This window comes from Haliotis asinina, chromosome 9 (genome assembly GCF_037392515.1).
Source record: "Haliotis asinina isolate JCU_RB_2024 chromosome 9, JCU_Hal_asi_v2, whole genome shotgun sequence".
Taxonomy (NCBI): Eukaryota; Metazoa; Mollusca; class Gastropoda; order Lepetellida; family Haliotidae; genus Haliotis; species Haliotis asinina.
The window spans coordinates 59,500,796-59,522,738 of NC_090288.1; the positions used below are offsets into that span (position 1 = coordinate 59,500,796).

The 21,943-nt window shown below is 38.0% G+C and overlaps 1 protein-coding gene across 6 annotated transcripts; it reads right to left on the minus strand.

The window, feature by feature from the left end:
- Positions 1-1,746: 1,746 nt before the first annotated feature.
- On the minus strand, positions 1,747-21,877 carry LOC137295596 (isocitrate dehydrogenase [NAD] subunit gamma, mitochondrial-like). Of its 6 annotated transcripts, none has more exons than XM_067827024.1 (14): positions 21,766-21,877; positions 15,642-15,719; positions 14,793-14,893; positions 14,097-14,212; positions 13,871-13,928; positions 12,338-12,470; positions 11,969-12,102; positions 11,504-11,606; positions 10,848-10,994; positions 9,751-9,845; positions 9,543-9,603; positions 8,382-8,470; positions 7,004-7,036; positions 1,747-2,289 (listed from the first exon to the last, which is right to left on the minus strand). In XM_067827024.1, exons 1-13 carry the CDS (start codon positions 21,835-21,837, stop codon positions 7,030-7,032), a joined length of 1,194 nt encoding a protein of 397 aa, XP_067683125.1. In that variant the 5' UTR covers positions 21,838-21,877; the 3' UTR covers positions 1,747-2,289; positions 7,004-7,029. The 6 variants fall into 6 exon arrangements, with proteins under 6 accessions (XP_067683125.1, XP_067683126.1, XP_067683124.1 ...); XM_067827025.1 differs by having other exon boundaries at positions 6,985-7,036; positions 21,766-21,856; XM_067827023.1 differs by lacking the exon at positions 7,004-7,036 and adding an exon at positions 7,895-7,963 and having other exon boundaries at positions 21,766-21,850.
- Positions 21,878-21,943: the final 66 nt, after the last annotated feature.

Consider the following 21,943-nt stretch of genomic DNA (forward strand, 5'->3'; position numbering starts at 1 on the left):
CGGGTACCGTAATCAAGCAAATGACACGCAACATATGCACATAGAGAAATATATACATGGAAGGCATTTCAGTTTATACAATATACAAGAGGTTGTGTACAGTGTGATACAATAGAAGAGGCAATGAAGAACTTTTCTTTTCCATGAAAGCGTCGTAACTCATCATGCCAGTTTCTAAATGTTACTTATGATTTATGTATATGCTTGTAAGTTTAAAGAAATGTACCATGAGTCCAATCAGTGAAGAAGCGTGTGCCCCACCATTACACACGAGTAAGAGTAACAGAACCAGATTATCTTGTATCGGATCCTATTGTACAGAGGTTATGGAAATGAACATTAGATCCAGAAAACTTTGCTGATATTGCAAAGGTCTTGCATAGGATCATTTTCAGATTAAAGAATGCCAGTGTGGCACATTTGCCTATAATACAGTAAAATACATCAATACAAGTCAAGCCACTGTAAATTGTATTCCGAGGCAAGTCTGTCTAGTGATGGGAATAAAACACTTGGGAGAGTATGAGGGCTATGTAAATCACTAACAAGTAAAACATACTATATCATACCACATGCCTTTACCCCTTGAGCATCAGGTCCTTCAGATGTGCAACGATAAAACAACCAAGATTTCTATAATTTCACACAGACTGAGACAGACTGCTAGGAGACGAATATTATGATATAAACTCAATCAACCAAATATTTTTTTCTTGATATAGTACGTGAGGAATTATCTGTTCAGCGCTTACTAAAGTAATTCCGGCATGGGAAACAAACGTGAAGCTGATTCAAACTTGTACTTGTGACAAGAAATGAAACATGATCAACAAGACTATATCTGGGAAAATTAATCTGAAGCAAGCTGTACGGTGTGTCATACTGGGACTGGATTTGTTACACTATCTACCTACAGACTACCTTGACGAGCTGTCAGTCGAACAAGTTCTATCGTACAATCTGTCATAACGAGATGTCAACTCGATATTTCATCAAAACTCGTTTCGTGCGTGTGTGTGCATGCGCACGCGCATTCATATGCATGCAACTGTGATTGATTAGGAGCTACTGTCCCTTTGTGAGTGAGTATAGTTTTACACCAAACTCAGCAATGTTCAAGATATATGGGGTGCGTGTGTCATTAATTAAGTGTGGACCATACAATCCAGTAATCGACAGTATAAGCATTGATCTACCAAATTGGGATAAGATAACATGTGCCAACCAACTCAGCCAGTCTGACCACCAGATCAGGTTCTTCCTACCACAAGAATGGGTTACTGAAGGTCAATTCCAACCCATATCTTCACCGTCTGTTCCTTGTGACATTCTAACAAACATATATATTCTCCATAATTACAAAGGTACCAAAGCACAGAATCTATGGAGCAGAGAGTAGCTTCTCAAAAACGGTTTCATCCTGTGGATGTTCTGTTCTTGATACTCAGAAGCATTTATTGAACAGATACATGTTGGTCAGTTGGTTGGTTTGGGGTCCAGTGCCACACCCACCAACTTCCCAGTTCTATGGTGGCAGGCTGTAAATAATCAAGTCAGGACGAGGCACTCCACTGATCAACAGCATGAGCAATGATCTACGCAAATAGGTTACCTTGACATGTGTAAACCAAGTCAGCGAGTATGACCTGTTTGAACCATCTTATATCAAGCATAGGTTCTCTTCCAGATGTACTTGAAGACAGTGAACACACTGTTGACATGTTTATTATCAAAACAAGTGTAACGCACTGTTAACATGTTTATTATCAAAACAAGTGTAATGCACTGTTAACATGTTTATTAACAAAACAAGTGTCTGTAACATCTCTACTCCACAGAAACAACCATGTACAACAAATACACACTGCTACAAACAATTGCAATAGCTGAGTATGAACAGTTTTCAAAGATTGTTTTCCCCACAAGTAAATGAGGACCTTATCAGAAGTCAAAAGTATCCTTAACTGAGATTCCTCATTTTAGATAACCTCCATGCTATACACAGTCTTTGACCTTGATGGCGTTTTCTCTACCTTCCACATTTAAACAATGACCCTTTCATAAACAGATACACAGTGAAATAATGGATGTTTGCCATATAAGTATATGTACAAGTGACATAGTATTGTTACAATAAATAATATAGCAGAAAGATCATCAGATTTAGTTACTGAACATTAGCTAGGTGTGGGAGGGAAGTGTCCTGTATGCAAGATGCTTGCAACAGATGGCAGGTGGAACACCAGGGGGGTCAGCTGCTGCACTGCAGAACCTTCCGTTTGACTGGATCTGAAACAGCCACAACACTGTGTCACATCCAACACTACATATGATCTCCTACGTATCCTACATATGATACTCTGAGGAACAACTAAATATTTAAAGTAAGCAATGATATTGCAAAAGAAATTAGATTAATCTCATGAGGTATATCAATATTCATTTTCATACCATCACCAAAACTGATAAAGATCTGGGGTCCTTCCACAAAGCAACCTTTGCTAAGGTTAACCTTGACTCCCATTCTTTATCATTGCACTAAGGTTACATACCGGTAAGTTTAAGGTAACCTTAGTGCAGTGTTATAGAATGGTAGTTAAGGTTAAACATAGCAAAGTTTGCTTTCTGAAAGGAGCCGCTGTAACATCTGGGCCTCCTTTCACACAAAAAAAACTTTACTAAGCCCAACCTTATTTCTAACGCTGGCATTTAAGGTAAAGGCCTAAGGTTGAAATCTTGATTTGTGAAAGGAGGCCCTGGCCATTTTCGATGAGAATGAATCAGTGACATTGAACCAGTCTAAAAACCTGAATATATATGAGTTGTTATTAATGTTGTTACTTGTCATAATACCAAACAGATTAGCTATCACCAAGGTATAAGCATCCACACAAAGTACAAAAAGAACATGGAAATACTTCAGTGGAGTCTCTCACTGAGAGGCATGTACAGGTAGTGTGACCCCTGATGAAGGATGTCTGCTGGTATGTCCTCTGTGTATATTGAGTTTGAGCTGTTGTATATCCTTAATCTTGTTTAGTGCATCTTTGTCCATTAGGTCATAATGCACTCAGTTATGTCATCCAAGATATGTCATCATTTTATTTTATGGACAAATAAGAAGACAATTTGTTGACATTTCATGTCAGGTCATGTATTGCTTTTTGTAAAAGTGAATGAGAACAGGAACTGAATGTCACTCTAAATTAGTATTACAACACAAATATACAGACAATGATGTCTTCCCATGACAAAATATTTCATCCCCAGATGAATATCAATAGCTGTCATACACTATCAAATATTACTGAGTGCACTCTTAAGCCATTATCGTATACATATCACAACCTTTAGGATGTAGTAGACTCTGGGTAGGAGAACAAACTGCCAAGAGATTCACAAATCCAGGCAGTCATTTATCCTGGTACTATTTGAGAAAACTTGTGTCCACAAAAGCAAACACTGACTGTACATAAAATGGAAGGCACAAAATATGCTGTTCTGTATTTGAGTAAAGTGAGATACTACAACATACAGACCAGCAGATATCCTTCAGTCATCTGTCTCATGAACCCCAGGGACCTAATTTCTGTGAGTTTAGGGAGAATACACAGAATTACCATGGAACCAAGAGGTTGATGATGGCAACTGCTTCACATGCATTACAATACTCATATCACAAATCATCATAACTCCAAAATCACCAAAACCAAGTAATGTAATATAATTGTCTTTCTTGACATGCACTGAAAACATCATCTCCAACATGTTCAACTACACAAATATCCAAAATGAGTTCTCTTTGATTGAGTACATAAAATCTCTTCTAACTGCTAATAATTTATCAAGAAAGCGCTATCAACATAATCATAACTATGTCCCACATAAAGTTTACTTTGGAAGAATTCCTACTGTGACAACTCCAGGTTGGCTGGTTGTCGTATAATGCCACACTCAGCAATATTACAGCAATATGGTGGCAGTCTGACAATAACTGAGTCTGGATCAGACAATCAAGTGATCACCAACATGAGTATCAGTCTACGCAGCTGGGAACCGATGACATGGGTCAACAAGTCAGCGAGGTTGACCACCTGATAATGTTAGTAACCTCTTACAAAAAGCATAGTCACCTTTAATGGCAAGCATGGGTTGCTGAAGGCCTATTCTACTCCAGGCCTTCACATGTCACATTATGTTAGAACACACAAAATTTACACAAAGTGAAACACTCCTCTCAACCTCTCCATGTGTGTGGATCTCACCGTGGAGAATCCTAGGTCTTTGCTGAGATAAATAGACAGTTTAAAGGCATCTGCTGAAGTGCGTTGACTTGTGCATGAGTGACAGGTTAGTATTGACATGCATCAGTTAACATTAGTGTCACAACATCTACAACAAAGCTCTTCACAGAGTGACTTAGGCATTACTTGTTCTACTATTGGCTTTCAGAATTGTTACATGAAACCCAAATAGCTTTCCCTGAAGTACATTATTGCACATGTAATTGTTCACAACAGACAACCAGACACTCAACATTCTATTTTCAAAATGACCACAAAATATAAAATTAAATTGTCTGAGTGTTTCAACAGAATACGTAAACCCACAAGTATTATTATACAGATCTGAATCTAAATCCATGTATTTGGAGATAAACATCAACACAAAATCACATGTACTGGTATAATACAGTAGTATGTAAGTCACTTTGTGAATATTCCTGTAGAACAGTCCCCACTCACCATCACCAGGTTACAGCATGGAAATGCTGTGGATTAGAACAACGCAAGCACACCTTCATTTAATGCATGTTATTCAAAGTGTGTACCAAATGTTACACCCTCAATCATCTAGCTTATCTTTCATCCAAACAGAAGAAATCTCACAAAACAAACTGCATTTTCTCAGTGTGAGTTAAGTTTTTACACAGCTTTTAGCATTGTACCCATGTGGGGAATGAAAACTGGGGGTTTGGCATAACGAGCAAATGCATTAACTACTAGGCTACCCTGCCACCCCTTTTCTAAGAGCGAGTGAGGTGGACATAAGATCGCTTTGAAAAGTATTCCAGTTCTAGTTTGTCTGCTTGATGTGACAGGAAAACTTGATGCCACAAGCACCCGTCTGTTGCTGCAACAGCTGTGGTGACTAAACTATAGTCAGTTTGCACTGAAAATGTACCAATCAGTTTGACTTTAAAGAAGAAAGTATATCAAAGTGAAATTAAATTGCGAATCCTTATAATTTTCCCTTGACGACTGATCATTTAAACCTCAGAATTTTAGTGTACTTCAGCTAGAAGCTGTTTAACAAACAATCATAGACTCAAATAGCTCTATTTGATTTGTGTTACAAGGGGTAACAGTGAAACAGTGAAACAAAAGAATGTGCACTACATGATCAGCGTTAACTCAGACAAACCCAACTTGTTATCTGTGTTTCATATAGTGTGCATACCCCCTTGTACTACAAACCAATAATAGTGATTTGAATCTATAAATCGTTTGTTAAACAACTTTTATCCTAAGTTTACAAAAATTCTGAGAATGAAATGTTCCATTGGCAAGGTAAAATCATGAGGATTGGCAATCATAATTTCAGTTTATTTGATTTACCTTTTAGTGTAAAGTTAAATTCATCGATACATTTTCACTGCAAACAGTTGATAGGGACTTCCTGATCATGGGTGTCTGGTGCCCCCAAGGGACACAACTCTGCACAGCCAACATCAGTGCCTTAGATAAGTGATTCAGCAAATGTCCCAACATCACTGATTCTAAATAATGGGTCATGCTCAGGTTCACAGTGATATTTGGTGGATTCTGAGTTTCTCTACATTTTCCTTCACATGATAGTTAAAATTTGTGATGATGGACTTTGATAGAGCTAAACAGCTCCAATCTACTTTTACAGCCTGGATCTATCTCTCACTAAACACAAGTCACACGCTCACTCACATATTCTTTAAAAAATGTAATTTTACTTTGTGCTGGGCATGAAATGACTCCCTCAGCCTCATTGGATCTGGATACAAAGGATGCACCAAACAATCAGGGCTTTCTTTCAGCACTAAGAGCATTCTGTGTTTGAATGAAGGGTAAGCCAGTTACACTGAGTCAGTTTGTTACAAGGTATGATGCATAACTCAGACAACCAGGTTAATCGCACAGCATGCACTGCATACACTTTATACAACATTCCAGAAAGAAAATAAAACGACTAATAATGTGAACCAAAAATTTGCCATGAATTGTGCATAAAATTGAAAACAAGAAGTTCCTGTCATGGGTTTGCAAGAAATATTAAGTATTGCAATTAACATGCATGCATAATCATATATATTCAAAGACAGTTTACCAACACACAGAGGTTCACAATAAAGCATCTGTAACACTGTCATATTCCATCAAACTTCTATTCATAACACTACTTTGTGGCACATATCCATTTCAATCTTCAATTTGAACACTGGACCTGCATATTCATGATATATATGATATATACAGTGCTAGGGTAAGTGTAACTTGTAAATATAAAACTAAAATATGTGAATTATTTTAGCATAGTTGTAATATTCATAATGTACACATACACCCATGACAGGAAAGATTGAGGTGATCTGTTAGTGCAGTAAGTAGGTTAGCATTGAACTTACACGAAAACAGAAGCCTAAGACAGAAAGTATGTCTACACTAGTTAATTCAATCAGCATGTTAGCATCATTCTCCATTATCTAGTGTACTGTATCTCCATCTTATTTAAAACTCTGCAGACACATTTGCCAAGGATATTAGTTCCTGACTTCAGTTTCATCACTCTCAACTTCAGCTGAGCATAAACTTTCTAATACTCAAGAGAGTTTTGTACTGGGACTGTTACGTGTCCAAACCAAGTTAGGGGGGCAAATGGGTCCCATGTTTGTCCAAATAGAATGGAGATATAATGGTGTAGATAGTCGAGGATGGGTTAGCCAAGACTTACTGGAAATGTAGCAACCTACCACTCAACATTCACACAATGTTGATGTTAACACCTTGGGAAAACACAAACAATCATATAAATAATGCAATGTTGCTTTATAAAATGCACTGTTACTGGTTGCATGATGATGTAAATGGATATCAAAGTAAATAAAACACAAGAACAAAATAAAAACAAGGAAGAGCAAAACAAAGCTGTGTGCTAACATAGATGAGGCGGAGGAGAACTAGACAATGCTGAAGGGGAAGTATAGACATGTTATCTAGGAGAACATTGGTTATATGTTCACAGATATAGAGGAACTTTTTCTTACACACAGATAAGACAACTATGAAGACTCTGAACACAATATGACTTCCATACCAATTCTCAAGGCAGCACATTAGTGGTAACTGTATCAATTCGTGGTACCTAGTGAGAATGAACTTCATGTATTGTATCTTTTCCTAAGAACAAGCAAAAAGCATGAGGTTCTCTTTGTTTTAACACCTGTGACAAATAGTGTTAACTGCAAAGTATATAGAAAACTGCTTTCTGCACATTTGATTTGCTGTTACATTGAAGAGAAATGTGGGACTGAGCAAATCTGCCAGATATGCAACATTGTGCAACACACAGCAACCAACACTGGCTACATTTAGAGCACTCAGTGGCATACATCAAGATTTGACTGAAATACTGGTGATTTGACTAAAACCTCACTCACTCACTCACTCACTCACTCACTCACTCAATGGCGTGAAGAGAAGAAGAAGGGAAGAAACGGTAAGAAAGCAGGAAAGGTTGACATGTTCACAAAGCTGTTCTGACACAATCACAGGGTAGAAAACCAAAAAGCACATCTAGTCAACCAAGGTTTAAGTTGTCTGACAGTCAGACTAGGACAGAGGAGAGACATGACAACTATTACCACATGTGAGGAATGTGGTTGAGAGAATGGAGCTATGATTGCCTCTGCTGACGGGACAAGAAGACATTCCTAGGAAGGAACACAGAGTAGACAGCTACATATACTCCAAATAACAAGACAACAAAGAATGATAAGTGTAGTAAACGAAAGAAAACATAAATAGCAAACTGCTCTCATAAATAAAGAAGAAACAAGTAATTTCATGAGCCTATCTACAGGCTCCTGAATAGAGTATGAAAGTATCATGAACATGCCTAATGTCAATCTTAATTAGCACATCAGATGTTACAAGTGTGTGAAAGCCATAATTAAACATACATAATATATATTATTCAACTTTCACAGGGGATATTGTGACATGGTTTTTATATAGATACATATCCCAAATTGATCAGTGTTTTGTCATGGGACTATTCCTATCAAAGGTTGAGCAACTGTACCGCTATGTATTGTGTGAGACTCTAAATATTGCTTCTACTGTACATACCATGTTTTCGTCTTCGGTTTGAGGTCCTCAATGATCGCCTGGATCACCTCTGTTGTTGTTGCCTGGCCACCAATATCAGGAGTTTGTGTCTGGGGAGAACACAGAATCACTGAAACAACACTGTGTCATCATATCTGAAGTAGCTGATTGTACAAGTGAAACCAAACACAAGATGGTACCATTAAGGAGGCAACCAAAATCATTGATCTTAACTGCAGATAGGACATTCTTCTTGCTCATCTTACTTGGTCCCTAATGGTATTTATAAATTATAGATAAGACTGTCAGTATCCATGGTACTGTGTGTCATACATGGTGATGTGATCCTCTTTGTTGACGTAAACACTGTAAGGAGCCAAGACCTGTTCCAGCTCTCCAGTGACACTGTGGTGAGCTGGGGACATAATCTTCCATTGAGACAAGGAGCCAGTGCCACTGTGGGGAGTTTGGGAATAATAATAATAATAATAATAATGCATATTTATATATGTGTGCCCAATCCACCACGACAGACATGCTCAAGGAGCTACAGAGTCAAATGTGTACATATGTACGGAAGTGGTATTGGAGCATATTAAGGGAAATACTGCTGGAGGAAATGTGTTTTAAGTTTTGACTTGAACAATTGTCAATAGTTTTGAGGTTATAAGGAAGAGAGTTCCAGTGAGCAGGGGCTGCATAGGTGAAAGAACGCTGTCCAAAAGTTTTCAGTCTAAAGCTGGGCACAGTGAGCAGGTCCTGGCTGTTGGAACGAAGACTGCGTGAATTGGAGTATGATGATAACACGTTAGACAAGGACTGGGGAGCAAGATCATGCTTGGCTTTGTAGGTCAAACACAGTATCTTGTGCTCGATCCTGGCTTTGATTGGAAACGCTCCACATAGCTCCTTACAGGGTTTACATTAACAAAAAGAATCTCAACAGTGTATAGAACATGTCATCATTTTCATATATCAATGTTACAAAATGAACGTTGATACAATATTTCTTAACATGATTTAAAGACAGCACTAGGTGAACCATTACAGCCAGCCAGCACAACTGGATTAATCAGGTACATCTGTCACACAAGTCAATCACATGCATCTGTTGCTAATATTACACTGCCAGTATTGTGACATGTGTACGACTATGAGTATCACCCATAAACAAGCCTGTACCTCATGCTTCCCCAGTACATCCATGGTTGACTCTCTGATCAGTGTGGCATGGCGATGATGACTGAAACACAACATATATCATATCACAAATTATCTCATGCATTTTAAATAACACATCATATTTTCACCTTGCTTTTTCTTCAACTGTTATTCTGAATGAAAGCGCTTACTCAATTCAGTTAGCAGTACTGTCTGTAGAGACACCTACCCAAGGTAGTCCAGCATGTCACAGCTGGCCAGCAGCATGCCTGTCGGGTTAGCAATGTTCTTGCCCTTCAAGGAACGGCCAGAGTTTCGAGTTCCCTAAAAAGACAGACAAATCAATATCATGTGTCCAGACCTGATCATACATATAACCATCATAGGACACATTGTGGACCATGTCGACTACTGTGAACACAAAAAGTATAACACAATGTGATATTGTCATCATTAACTTTGAAGAAACTTGTGACTTCATGACTCTTGTGAAAAGGTAATTGTTTTTCTCATTATTTCATGACATATAAGTAAGAGCCTGCATTTCACATTTCTATTCAACATTATAGAATTGGGAATTTCTCTAGATGCTGATAGATTGTCTGACATTGCACTTAGCAATATTCCAGGTATATACATACATAATTTAGTCTGGACCATACAATCTGGTGACCACAAGATTGCTCTACACCAGTCATTGCTCCACACCAGAATCAACCTGACAAGTCATCAAGAATAACCATCCAATCTAATTAATCACCTCTTACAGAAGACCACTTCTAACGCACATCCTTCGGGGGTTTGATATGTTCTAAAAAGTTCAACCAAAGCTCATATTCCCTGCCAGCTCCCGTTAGTCGCCTCTTATGACAAGCTGAGTCGCCTTTTATGGCAAGCATGGGTTGCTGAAGGCCTATTCTACCCCGGGACCTTCACGGGTCGACAGAGTAAGATAAGAGTCCAGATATTTTGGACTGTGACTCAGGCAAATAACATTTAGCTAAACTTCATGTGTATGGTAAGAAACCAGGAATCATAATCTGAGGAAAATGAGGTTCAACCATACATCAGCTGATTCTATCACAACTCATGAACACAATTCTTCACAGTACATTCAAGAGTTCATTCGAGTCCATATTGATTCCATTCCCCAAATACTCCAGGAAGCATGATCTACTACTAGAAATATTGAGGTTCATAGCACAACAACATAAGTATCAGAAGTACAGTCTATTTCTTTGGCAAATAAGGAACAGGAGCATAATAATAGCTGACCTTGAGTCTTTCAAAGCAGACATGACCTACTTCCAACGTAACTTGACTTACAGTTTCAAAGACAGCATATTTCTCTCCAATGTTCATGCCAGGCACTACTCCGGCCCCGCCTACTAGTCCGGAGGCGATGCTACCAAGGATGTTACCGTACAAGTTTGGCATGACAAGTACATCAAACTGCTGGGGCCGAGACACCATCTAGTGGGGATAGAGCAACAAACACTGAATCACAGCAATGATAGAGCTATACAGACTCATGTTAATATGTATTCTAATTTAACTTAGCATGCAACATGAAAACTGACTTGTCGATGCAAAAAACTTCTGACAGTATGATCTGCATATAAAACCAATGCACCAAAATGTATTGGGTGAACTGGTTTGAGAAAAGTATGCTGCAAAATAGATCATGATGGGAAGTTCAAATTGCTATATACCACTTAACTGGTATTATCGCTCACCCCTAATAGATACTGGCTATAAACAGACTGTGTACAAACAGTTTTCTTCCAAGCTTTCATGCATCTGTTCCAAGCTTTCAAAGATTTCCTACAGATAGAACTTAGCTAAGAAAATGCAGGAGTTCACAAAGGATCAATATCCATTTTGAATACCTACTGAAGCAAACACCACAAATTCTCTCTTAAAGAAGGTCTGATATGTATGCATAAACTTTTACTAGGGGATCATGAGTGTAGCATAGTTACCTGCATACTGGCGTTGTCAATAATCATGTCACCAAACTCAATATCTGGGTACGATTTGGCCACGTTGCGACAGCACTCAAGGAACAAACCATCACCAAGCTTCCTGAAAAATTACGTTCCTGTAAATCATTTACACACTACATGAGAGATAAGACATAGAAAGCAAGACCATGACAAGAGCATGCACAGATTGATGGACCCTTTTGATGCTGATATTTCAGGTGACCTGTAAAGACTGTTAGCCATTATATTATCCTAATGTTAAGACTCGAAGGTTTAGGGTAGAAACGTCTACAGCCCAAAGTACGAAAAGCACAACCTTCCTGGTAAACTTTTTGCAAATCCTTGAGGAATGTTAAGAGTGTGCTTGATTAAATCAATATTATCCTGTTTTACATGCCTGAAACTAATAATGGTTGTAAGTCTGTGTGAATACTGTGCCTGACACCTGTGTTTATCACTCACATTATGTTGGCCTTGTGAATGGCTGTGACCTTCCTACGGCCGTGTTTAACAGCAAAGTCAAAGGCATATTTAGCAATACGGGTGGATTTCTCCTCTGTGATGATCTTCAGGCTTTCCACGACACCAGGAACATTCTGACAAAGAAGTGCTTCAGTCATCCTCACGTTTGTACACATCAACAATCTGAATACTTCTAATGAAGGGATCAAAATAATTAATTCTTAATCACCTCTTTTTGTGATTGACCCTATTTCAAGTTATTTAATCACTGATCATTTTCATTTGAACCCAAACGGACTGTAGACAGATGTAAGTTGTGTGTACTACAGTCACTTGACAAGGGATGCTGCTGGAGCTGGCCATACTGACCTCATGCTCCAGTGAGGTGTACTCCCCTTCAGTGTTTTCTCGGATGAGGATGATGTCAAGATTGTCATGGCGAGAGGAGAAACCAGGGATACTTTTACACCACACAATGTTGGCAAACAGGTTCAGACTGGTTCTACAACAGGTGGAGTGAGGACTGATTATATAACAACAAACACCAAACTGAGCATCACATTTACCCCTGTCTCATGCTAATTCCTATCCTTGATATCTCCAGGGTATATACATTCCGATAAGTCTCCACTATACTCTGGACGCATCTATGGCTCAGCCCAATAATTTTATTACCTCCCTTTGCTGGCTCCGCATTCTCACAGTAGCCAATCAGCTAGGCCGCTGTTATAACCGAGCCTGCCAGTGGCAGCAAAGGTAGCGGTCGCAACTGCGAAGGTGTGCTCGCAGTGCAACTCAGATTTAGGGGAAATCATACAGACAAATTTATAGGTCCAACATTTTAAAAAAATATATGCAAAAACTCCTTCTACCTCTTTAAGAGAACCTCTGCATGGTTTGTGTTGCCAAGTTTAATCGGTTAGATAATTAAAAAAGTGAAAGTGAGTTGTGATTGGTTGGCTCAACTTCCCAGCGTAGACACCTGACTGAATAAAAATCCAGCCAAAGGAGGTCAAAAATTTAACAGGCTGAGCCGCAGATGCATCCAGGGTATAGCAGAGACTTATCAGAACATATAAATTGGAGATATCGAGGATGGCTCATTTCATGAAGTTACTGTCAGAAGATTGTGTTTGTTGCATTAAAGAACCCACAAATACGTTGGTAAATGACCAGATGGTGGCCATATGAATACATGCAAACACCTAGGTGCAGGTACAGCAATGTGTTGTAAACTTGGACAAAGTACTGTGACTATGTGTCCCAGTCCATCCAGTTATGAATGGATACCTCTCAAGGATGAGAAAGCAACATTAACTCTGTGACTTAGTGGCTGCAAGAGTGGTATGATCCCCTGGGAGTTGAGATAAATAATACAAGATTGACATCCAGTTATTGAGGGAAAGAAACAAAGTGCAATACAAATACTAGTATAATAGTTATGCATCAATTTTCAAGCTGTCATGGCAGCTTCTAATCAAACTGGCACAGATAAGCCTGTGTATGCTGACAGAATCAGTTTCCATTCAGTTAATATTGTAAAATATTAGCACAAAAATATTTGAACAATCCAGATACTGGGAGACTGTGTTTGTCAGCTTGATTCCTGACAGTTTGTACGACTTCAGTTCTGCCCACATTGACGCTGCCAACACATATTCTCACCTTAGGCATGTGGATTTGTTCAAACATGTTCATCCAGCAGTGAATGGGTACCCAGTGGGATAAGTCATGTGACTGTTAAATTCTGGTGCCTCACGGGTAATAACATCTGTGCTTTGTACATAATTTGTCCCTGAGTATCTTTGAGATAGATATTAGGCGATCTACAGATGTATTGTACTAATACATAAAGTCAGCAAGAAGCGAAATTCTAATGCACAAAGTTTGACAATACTTTACCTTAGAGCAACATTCATTGAAGAAAATGATGGATCATCAAATTTTGTCTCAATATTGCCTGGAAACAATGACAGTTTAAGGAATTATTACATGGAACATATGAAATGTGATTAGCCTCTAAGCAATTAAACTTCAGCACAATTACGCAATGAGCCACAAAATGACAAGAAAGAACATCAAGTAGATACCAATATAAATTTCTCTGCTTTACTAAAATTGTATATACCTTTAATGGCCACCCCATTTCTCTGTACTGATAGAAGGGCCCCCTTCATATGTTCCAGTTCATTGGTTGTTGCATTAATCTCCACAACCTCAAAGTCTATGGGGGCACCTGCATGTCTGAAAGTAGATATTGCATCATCATCATCATCATCATCATCATCATCATCATCATCATCATCATCATCATCATCATCATCATCATCATCATCAGAAGTCCTTTACATCACACCATTTTAATAACCTGCGAGGGGAAAATGCACATGGGAGTGACCATGACCTTGTATATAACTCAGGGACTGTCAATAATAATGTGTGCTCTAGGTGGGAGTTGTTTCCTTTGTACATGTGCGGATGTAAGAAAGGTCCCCGCAGATTTCATTGTCATGTGCTCTGTATCACAAAGGACACTTAATGATGTATAATTATACACAGTCATGTCAGGAAAACTAAAGGTCATGTCAATATAGTCAGTATGAAATGCTACAGCACCCTCATTACCTGGAAGGACCCTTCAAAATAGTATGGGGGTCTCATGGACCTCCAGTTGCAAGTCACAACTGTTTAAGTGATGAGGTCACATGATTGCCACTCCGTGTCTCTGGTTCGATATTCCAAGTGACAAAATATCATTAAACTATATGACTCCAGGCAGCACCTGTGGATGACATGGACTGATTTAGCTGTGGAGACTGTTTACCTGAAGACATCCTTCACATGGCCTAGCAGTTCTGGCCCACAGCCATCCCCAGTGAGGAGTGTGACTGTATGCCGCCCACCATATCGAGCCAGAGACTCAGTCTGAAACAACATGACACATCACTGTTCTCATCTGTTGAAAATAAGCTAAACTACTCTGTGTCATGTAATCTCATAACCTGTAGGGAAATTGCTGAAGGCTACTATGACTGAAACATACATGTTGTTACATGGAACCAAGAATCTGATGCCTGAATTGGGTAAACTCAATAAACAATACGAAGAAAACCAACAACAACTATTTAGTTTAATAAATGTAACGATTACTGACAAGATCCAGTGTTTCTGAAAGGTCAGTATTTTAGGAGACTGATCGACTTCTATTGTATGAACAATGTTCTAACTGATTAACAATGGTCCACTCATGCATTACAACTTTGAGGCACAGTCCTTAAAATCAACACTAAGACCATGTGTAATTACCTCAATCAAGATGATGTGCTTTACCCCAGGAAACAATGAGACTGTGTAAACATATACCTAAAGTAGCATATTTTCATGTGTATAGATGGCACTTCCCCACTCAAATAAAGCTGCACAAAGAAGACTTTCCTTGCCACATGCAAAGACATTAAGGAACATTTGAAACACTGAAAACATGTCAATAATAAACAAAGTAGGTAATGTTATTACACTAACTGTTAATATAGGTGTTTATCTGGTCTTGTGTTTTTGTTATTAATATTCATAATGTCTGCATCACCCTGCATCCGTGTAACCCTGTAATACTATTACTTGCCCACTCCAAAATTTGTTCAACCTTTCACTGAGACAGAGTTTAGGGTTCTACCTGTGTATTAGTGGCAGTTGTCACATAGGTCCTGTCTGTGAGTCCGCACTGCCCACTTGCAAGCTTTCCAACTGAGGCCTGAAAAAGATAGCTTGACTTAAATACAGGCAAACATATTCATATTCAGTTAGTGTAAAAACATCTGTAGCATTTGTACAATGTGCAGTGCCAAAAACCTTTCATTGACATGCTTCTTCAAAATACTCCTTTGTCAGTTAATACTCAAACAAGCATTGCCTCTAAGGTGACATAAAATCCTGCCGCAAATTATCAAATCAAACTTAAAGAGGCACTGATGCAGAGTGATTAATGTTTCTTGCAAAAGTTCTAATTATTAAAACAAGCTGCAAGTTGGTCAGCACCTGCTTCCTCGACAATGATGGACACGGGGACTAGGCCACTATTCACACTGGCAGAATTTCTTCACCATAAACAGTGAGAAGGGTGGATGCCCATCACAAGCCGTAACATGTATTTGAAAATATTCTTGGAATTTCTTGTCTGATTGTAATAATGTATCCCAGCAGTTGAAATGTTTTTTTTTAATGCCTGGATGGTATAGTGACTGATCCAATTTGATCCTATTTCTGTGTTTTTTACCTTGATATTTAACCATGTCTTTTAAAAATATGATGTCTACAGGCACGTAGCAAGCCATTTACTTCGTACAAGTCTGATAGATTGCAAAGCTTTATACGTGTACATGTATCTAGACAATAATGAGGGTTGGCCCATTTTTCATAGCACGTGTAATGTTTGGTAACTATGCCCCTGGTCAGTTATTTATGATAATGAAACTACACATTTGATTTATTTGAATCCATAAACTAATGATTGTAGGACAAAACCCCCCTGGGACAAAAACCCCTAGGACAAAAAGCCAAATGAAGACCTGTGGACAAAACCCCTAAACATGATTTAACTACTGGGTGATTGGCTTAAGTGACAAAATTTAAGTGACCAAACTAAGATTGTAAACTAAAAACAATATATATATATATATATATATATTTCTTACATAACAATGAAAGCTCCTTTGGTATCCTCAAAACAGTTTCAGCCCAAAAGTGTTTTCCGGCTGCATGCAATACAGTGATTACCTCTCCCTTGCTGTAACCTACATTTGGTAGTATAAACTTATACATGTTATTTGTCATCATTCACTTTATGGTCAGTTAATGAATTTCTAACAGGTATAATTACTGGTAACACCATTCAGATTACTCAACAAAGGTTCCCATTTGGCATTTCTGCAATCTGGAGTAAATACCCAACATTATAAATTAAGGTCTGATGTGGCAAATGTATTGTATGTTATGTAATATGCGCATGTAAGTGATGCAAGAGGTTTTATCAGCCGAGTTACAAAAACAAACACCGATCAAAGGTCTAACAGATAACACACTGATTACTTAATTACTTTTATCTTCCACAGCAGATCTATCAAAAGGCAGTGTTTATGTGTGTAGATTTACTAATCTGTAGTGACTACACCCTGTGGTAGAGTGCAAGTGTAAAAACAACATTCTACCTTCAGAGAATTGACCGCCAATTTGATTGACTGATGGCTCATTATTGGCTAACTAAATTACTTCGTATAGTGGACATCATACAATTAGCAGACAGGTGTTATCTTAGGTGACCAATGAGACTATACGCCAAGGTTAAAAACCTGAAACTATGTATCACTTTTTCGCATATTAGACTGTTGAAAGACACAACACAGAGCAGGATTATTTACCAGCCGCATATGAATGGCATATCGGATATTGATGGATACATTCCTGAACAAGGCAATAGTTTGACATTGTTGCTATAATTTTAGTCTGTTTTAAATTTTTTCATATTTGCACATTGTTTTAATTTATTTGTTAAGTATAGGGCGTAACAATGAAGATTTTTATGGATATCAACTTCTTTATGTGAGAACACAACGTTTCGGAGTTAATGCTTACTCCTTCATCAGGTGATTGAGAAAGGGGATACAGAGGTGTATTTATATGTACAGGTAAAACAATAACAAAGTATTGTGAAGGAGTAAGCATTAACTCCGAAACGTTGTGTTCTCACATAAAGAAGTTGATATCCATAAAAATCTTCATTCTTATGTATTTTCACTTCTAAATGATATTCAAAGAATTAAGTATAGGGCGTGTGTGAAATATGATTCACGATGGCAATCAATACAATGTTTAGATATTAAAGTCATGTCATAAATTCACTATGAGCATAAGGAGATTGTGTACTTTTATATTAACTTTCAAAATGCAAAGAAATATGACTATAAACTAATTAGGGTTTACAAAACATAAAGACATAAAATGACTTTGATAGTTTTCAGTCCTACCAGTTTTTACCACTGGCAGATTATTAAACTTCAAAGTGTTTCATTTTAACAATGAAGTAAAATATGACTTCATCTTTGTTGATCTACACTTCAACTTTCAGTTGTTGATACAGGTGATGCAGCAGAGGTCACGAACCAGTCACAAATTCTAGGATATCATCCAGGTACTCACAGGAGAAAAACAACAACAAAAGGAGCAACCAGTCCTGGGAAATTGCTCTGCTCTCCTGCCCCTTTAAAAAGTATTTAAAGTGAGGGTCGTAATGTAAGATTAAGTTAAATGTCAACAAAAATTTGAAAAGTCAACCTCTCTTGATATCTTGCTCTGTAGTTGTTCAAACACATCAATATTTTCAAGACTCACTTTGGCCTTTATATGGATATTTTAGTGTATGAAATATGCAAAAAACTGCAACTAAGAAAATGTTTATTGAAAAACATTAACAAGAAGTCTTAAAAGTCTACGAAGAAGATCCATGGAAGTGTTCTTGAGATATCTTGCTGACAATCTTAGCATACAGCTTAACAAGCTGAAATCTTCAAAGTGTTGCTGTGACCATGAAAATTATGTAAAGGTCGCCAAAATCAACTGGGCCCTGTGCCTTCCCTGGATAAGCTTGATGTCAAATCTAGTGAATGGTTCTTGAGATATCTCACTAACAAGCTTGACGTGCAGCATGCTGAAATCTTAAAACTGTTGGCGTGATCTTCAAAATGAAGAAAACAATTATGTGAATTATATCACGTATTGTTTCTGTGTGGAGAATCAAACCCAGCATAACTAGCGATCGTTTTAACGCCTATACTATCACACTGGCTCTCTTTCAAAGGAGATTATCACTTAAAATATCTTCAGGACTACTTCCATTTTTGAGAATGTCAACAAAAGGGCAATCACTGATTGTCATCACCACTTCACATTACCTTTATGAATTATGTAATTGGTTAACTTATCTTAAATGGTATGGACTAACTGTTCATTTAAAAAGCAAACAAAAATATCTACACATGTTAATGGCTTTTTTTACCGAATCATGTGTAGTGACATTTAATTGCTGATATGATAAAGTGCACAGATGCAATGACATATGGTTAGAGTGCAGAAACATGCATGGTAATTTTGTCGGACCATATCTCTATGTCAGGGCTTCTCGACGATTTTAGACAAAAACCTAATTTTTATCTTTAATTTAATTAAAAGCCCCTGCATTTAATTCACTATTCTTGAGCAATAAAGGATATATTCATCTATTTCACACAAAAATGTCAAGTGTTTCCTACAAAACTAGTGTCGATGGCATCAAATTGGTGAAACTGTAGCCACTCTCCATATCCAAGGATTTTACCGTATATTACCGCATATAAGCCGACCCCGTGGATAAGCCGACCCCCCAACTATATATGGGCCATACTTTTTTATCCTCATTGGGAGAGAATGCTGTGATCACATGGCTTCCTATTTATATGTTGCCTGTCACTAGCAGACGGCTTTCTTACCGAATTTTCCCCTACTGTTTTTCTTTATAAAGGCAACTCATTTTGTGTCAGAAGTGGTGCTAACGACCTCAGGTAAATAATGTTGACGTTTGTTTGCTTTCTTAACTTCCAGATTTCCATTGTCAGTAAAACTTCTAAGGATACCCTATCAATGAAATTGCTCTTTCGGGTGCTAGTACAAAGCCTGCCTTCTTTTTCTCTCTTTTTGCTGAGGCTTATAAACCGAGTATGACACAAGAGCTTACTATATAATAATATGCATTACTTGAAATTTTTAAGCGTGGTAGATATCAAATGCTTGCCAAAGTGTATTAATGATCAAGAGCTTATCAAACAAAATAGGTCCTGAACTGGAGCCTTTCCAATTTCTAGTCTACAAGCATGATACAACTGATTAGCTTCAAAACATTACGAGATTATTCATGGTTGGTATGCTTATATTTGGAGAAAGATTAAATCAACATCTTTCTCTCGTATGTGTAGGCTACATCAGACACAAACTCAATACTGAATCTAATAATGCAAAATATGTACCTAATACAACTTTTGAATCACAAAATGGTAAGGGCTTATCCAACCATAGGTCCCAAAGATATCTTATGCCAATTTATGAAGTAAGGCCCTTCAGGAATTTCGCCATCTTGATACTTCCCCACACCCGTTTTGTAACCAGCAGAGAAATTCCCCAGTCATCATAGTCACCCAGTCATAGTAAAATAGATGCGATGGGATTAACTAATATGCACATTGTGTGCATTCACTTGTTCGGGGCAATGAGATTAACTAATCTGTACATTAGGCACATTCAGAATTGATTTCCTGTGGTTTTCTAAATGGGACTCAACTTACAGTTGACTGTACACTCTTGGTCAGAGAGGGAGTCATATTACAGGCATAAACTTGTGATATTTACTTTCATATTTGAAATGAAGTCTAGACCATTAATACTAGTAAGCAAGGCACAATGAGAGACAAACTATAGCAAGACTTGATAATTATGATAATATCTTTGTGTTATGACATGATTGATAATAGTTGTAAGGTAGGAATTCAGTAGCGGGGAAAATAAACATGAATGCAGGTTGCTAGAGCTTGGAGGAGGAGCAAGATGAGAGGTGATTCATAGCTATAGGTAAAATGAAAAATTAGCAAATCCTGGGATTACACCAATCATATATTGTAAGGGGTAGAGAGGTTCTTGGAATTTACCTCACAATCTTACGAATAAGGCATTCAGGGAGTAAACTGACACGAGGAAAATAGTAACTAGGGAAGAAAATGGATTACTGACAAATGAAAAAAATGGTGAAGGGTGTGGGCTGTGATGTAGGAATCCTGTCTTAAGGTATAGCAAAATTCATGAGAGTCAGACAGGAATGCAGGCCTCGAGACCTCAGGCCATGAAGCCTCCTAATTAAGTGACAGAGTGGGTAGGACCAGCAATCACTAAGAGTGAATAAAGAGCTACTGAAAGAAGATCATTGTCTTGTGTAAGATGGAGGAACTATGGTAAACTTCCAAAGGCCCTCAGGTACTGACACTTCACCTCTTGCACATCCCAAATCGACAGGACCAAGTCTGAGGGTATACCATAGTTCCGGTAAATGGAGCACCATCCCTGGTGTAGTATCACTGGTAGGTCGTTTTACTGCTTAACCAGTAAACCATGTGTTTTTTTCCATGAACCAGTACGTACCAAGGTAGGTCACAGAAATCTTTATTTCTTTTTTTGTCATTCAAATAAAACACTATTTTCTCTTCACAAAGATATTTGTGGACAAAATTTATGATCTCACTACTTTTTAATACGGATTCTGTCAAATGCTGCTACCCATTGCAGACTGAATGAAGAAAGTACTATAAAAGCACTAATATCCCAATGATCCAGACGATGATTTTAATAGGACTAAGGTGTGGGGAAATGGGGAAATGTCAAGATGGGAAGATGTCATGTGGGGAAATGTCCTAGTGGGGAATTTTCCTGATGGAGAATTGTCTGTACACCGGATTTGGAAGGAGTTGTGATGAAAGCAATTTCAAAAGCTCGTCTCAGGATAATTACAATCAGTGGCCAGCTTGGTATGTGATTGACTGTTCACAGGCTGGATCTATACAAGTTGACGGTGCAATGGTAGATCACTGCATTTGTTGACACCGTCTTTTGAAGAGAACATGGTCTTCATACATATACGTTTGAGATTCCATATAGCCAATGAAACTTACTGGCTGATTTGGTAGACCTCTACTGTGAATCAGACATATTATCTAATATTATCTCACCTGAGACAAACGGGTAAAAGCATTGTTTTGACTCCACAGTGCAGAAAGCAGACGCTTCGTGTGGGCCGCCATTGCAGTGACCTTGACCGACAAGGTTGCGTTCAATAAATTGAGGAACGGTGATTCTTCTGAATCTGGCATTACTTTCTCAACTCTCTCGATTTTCTTTCTCAACTGT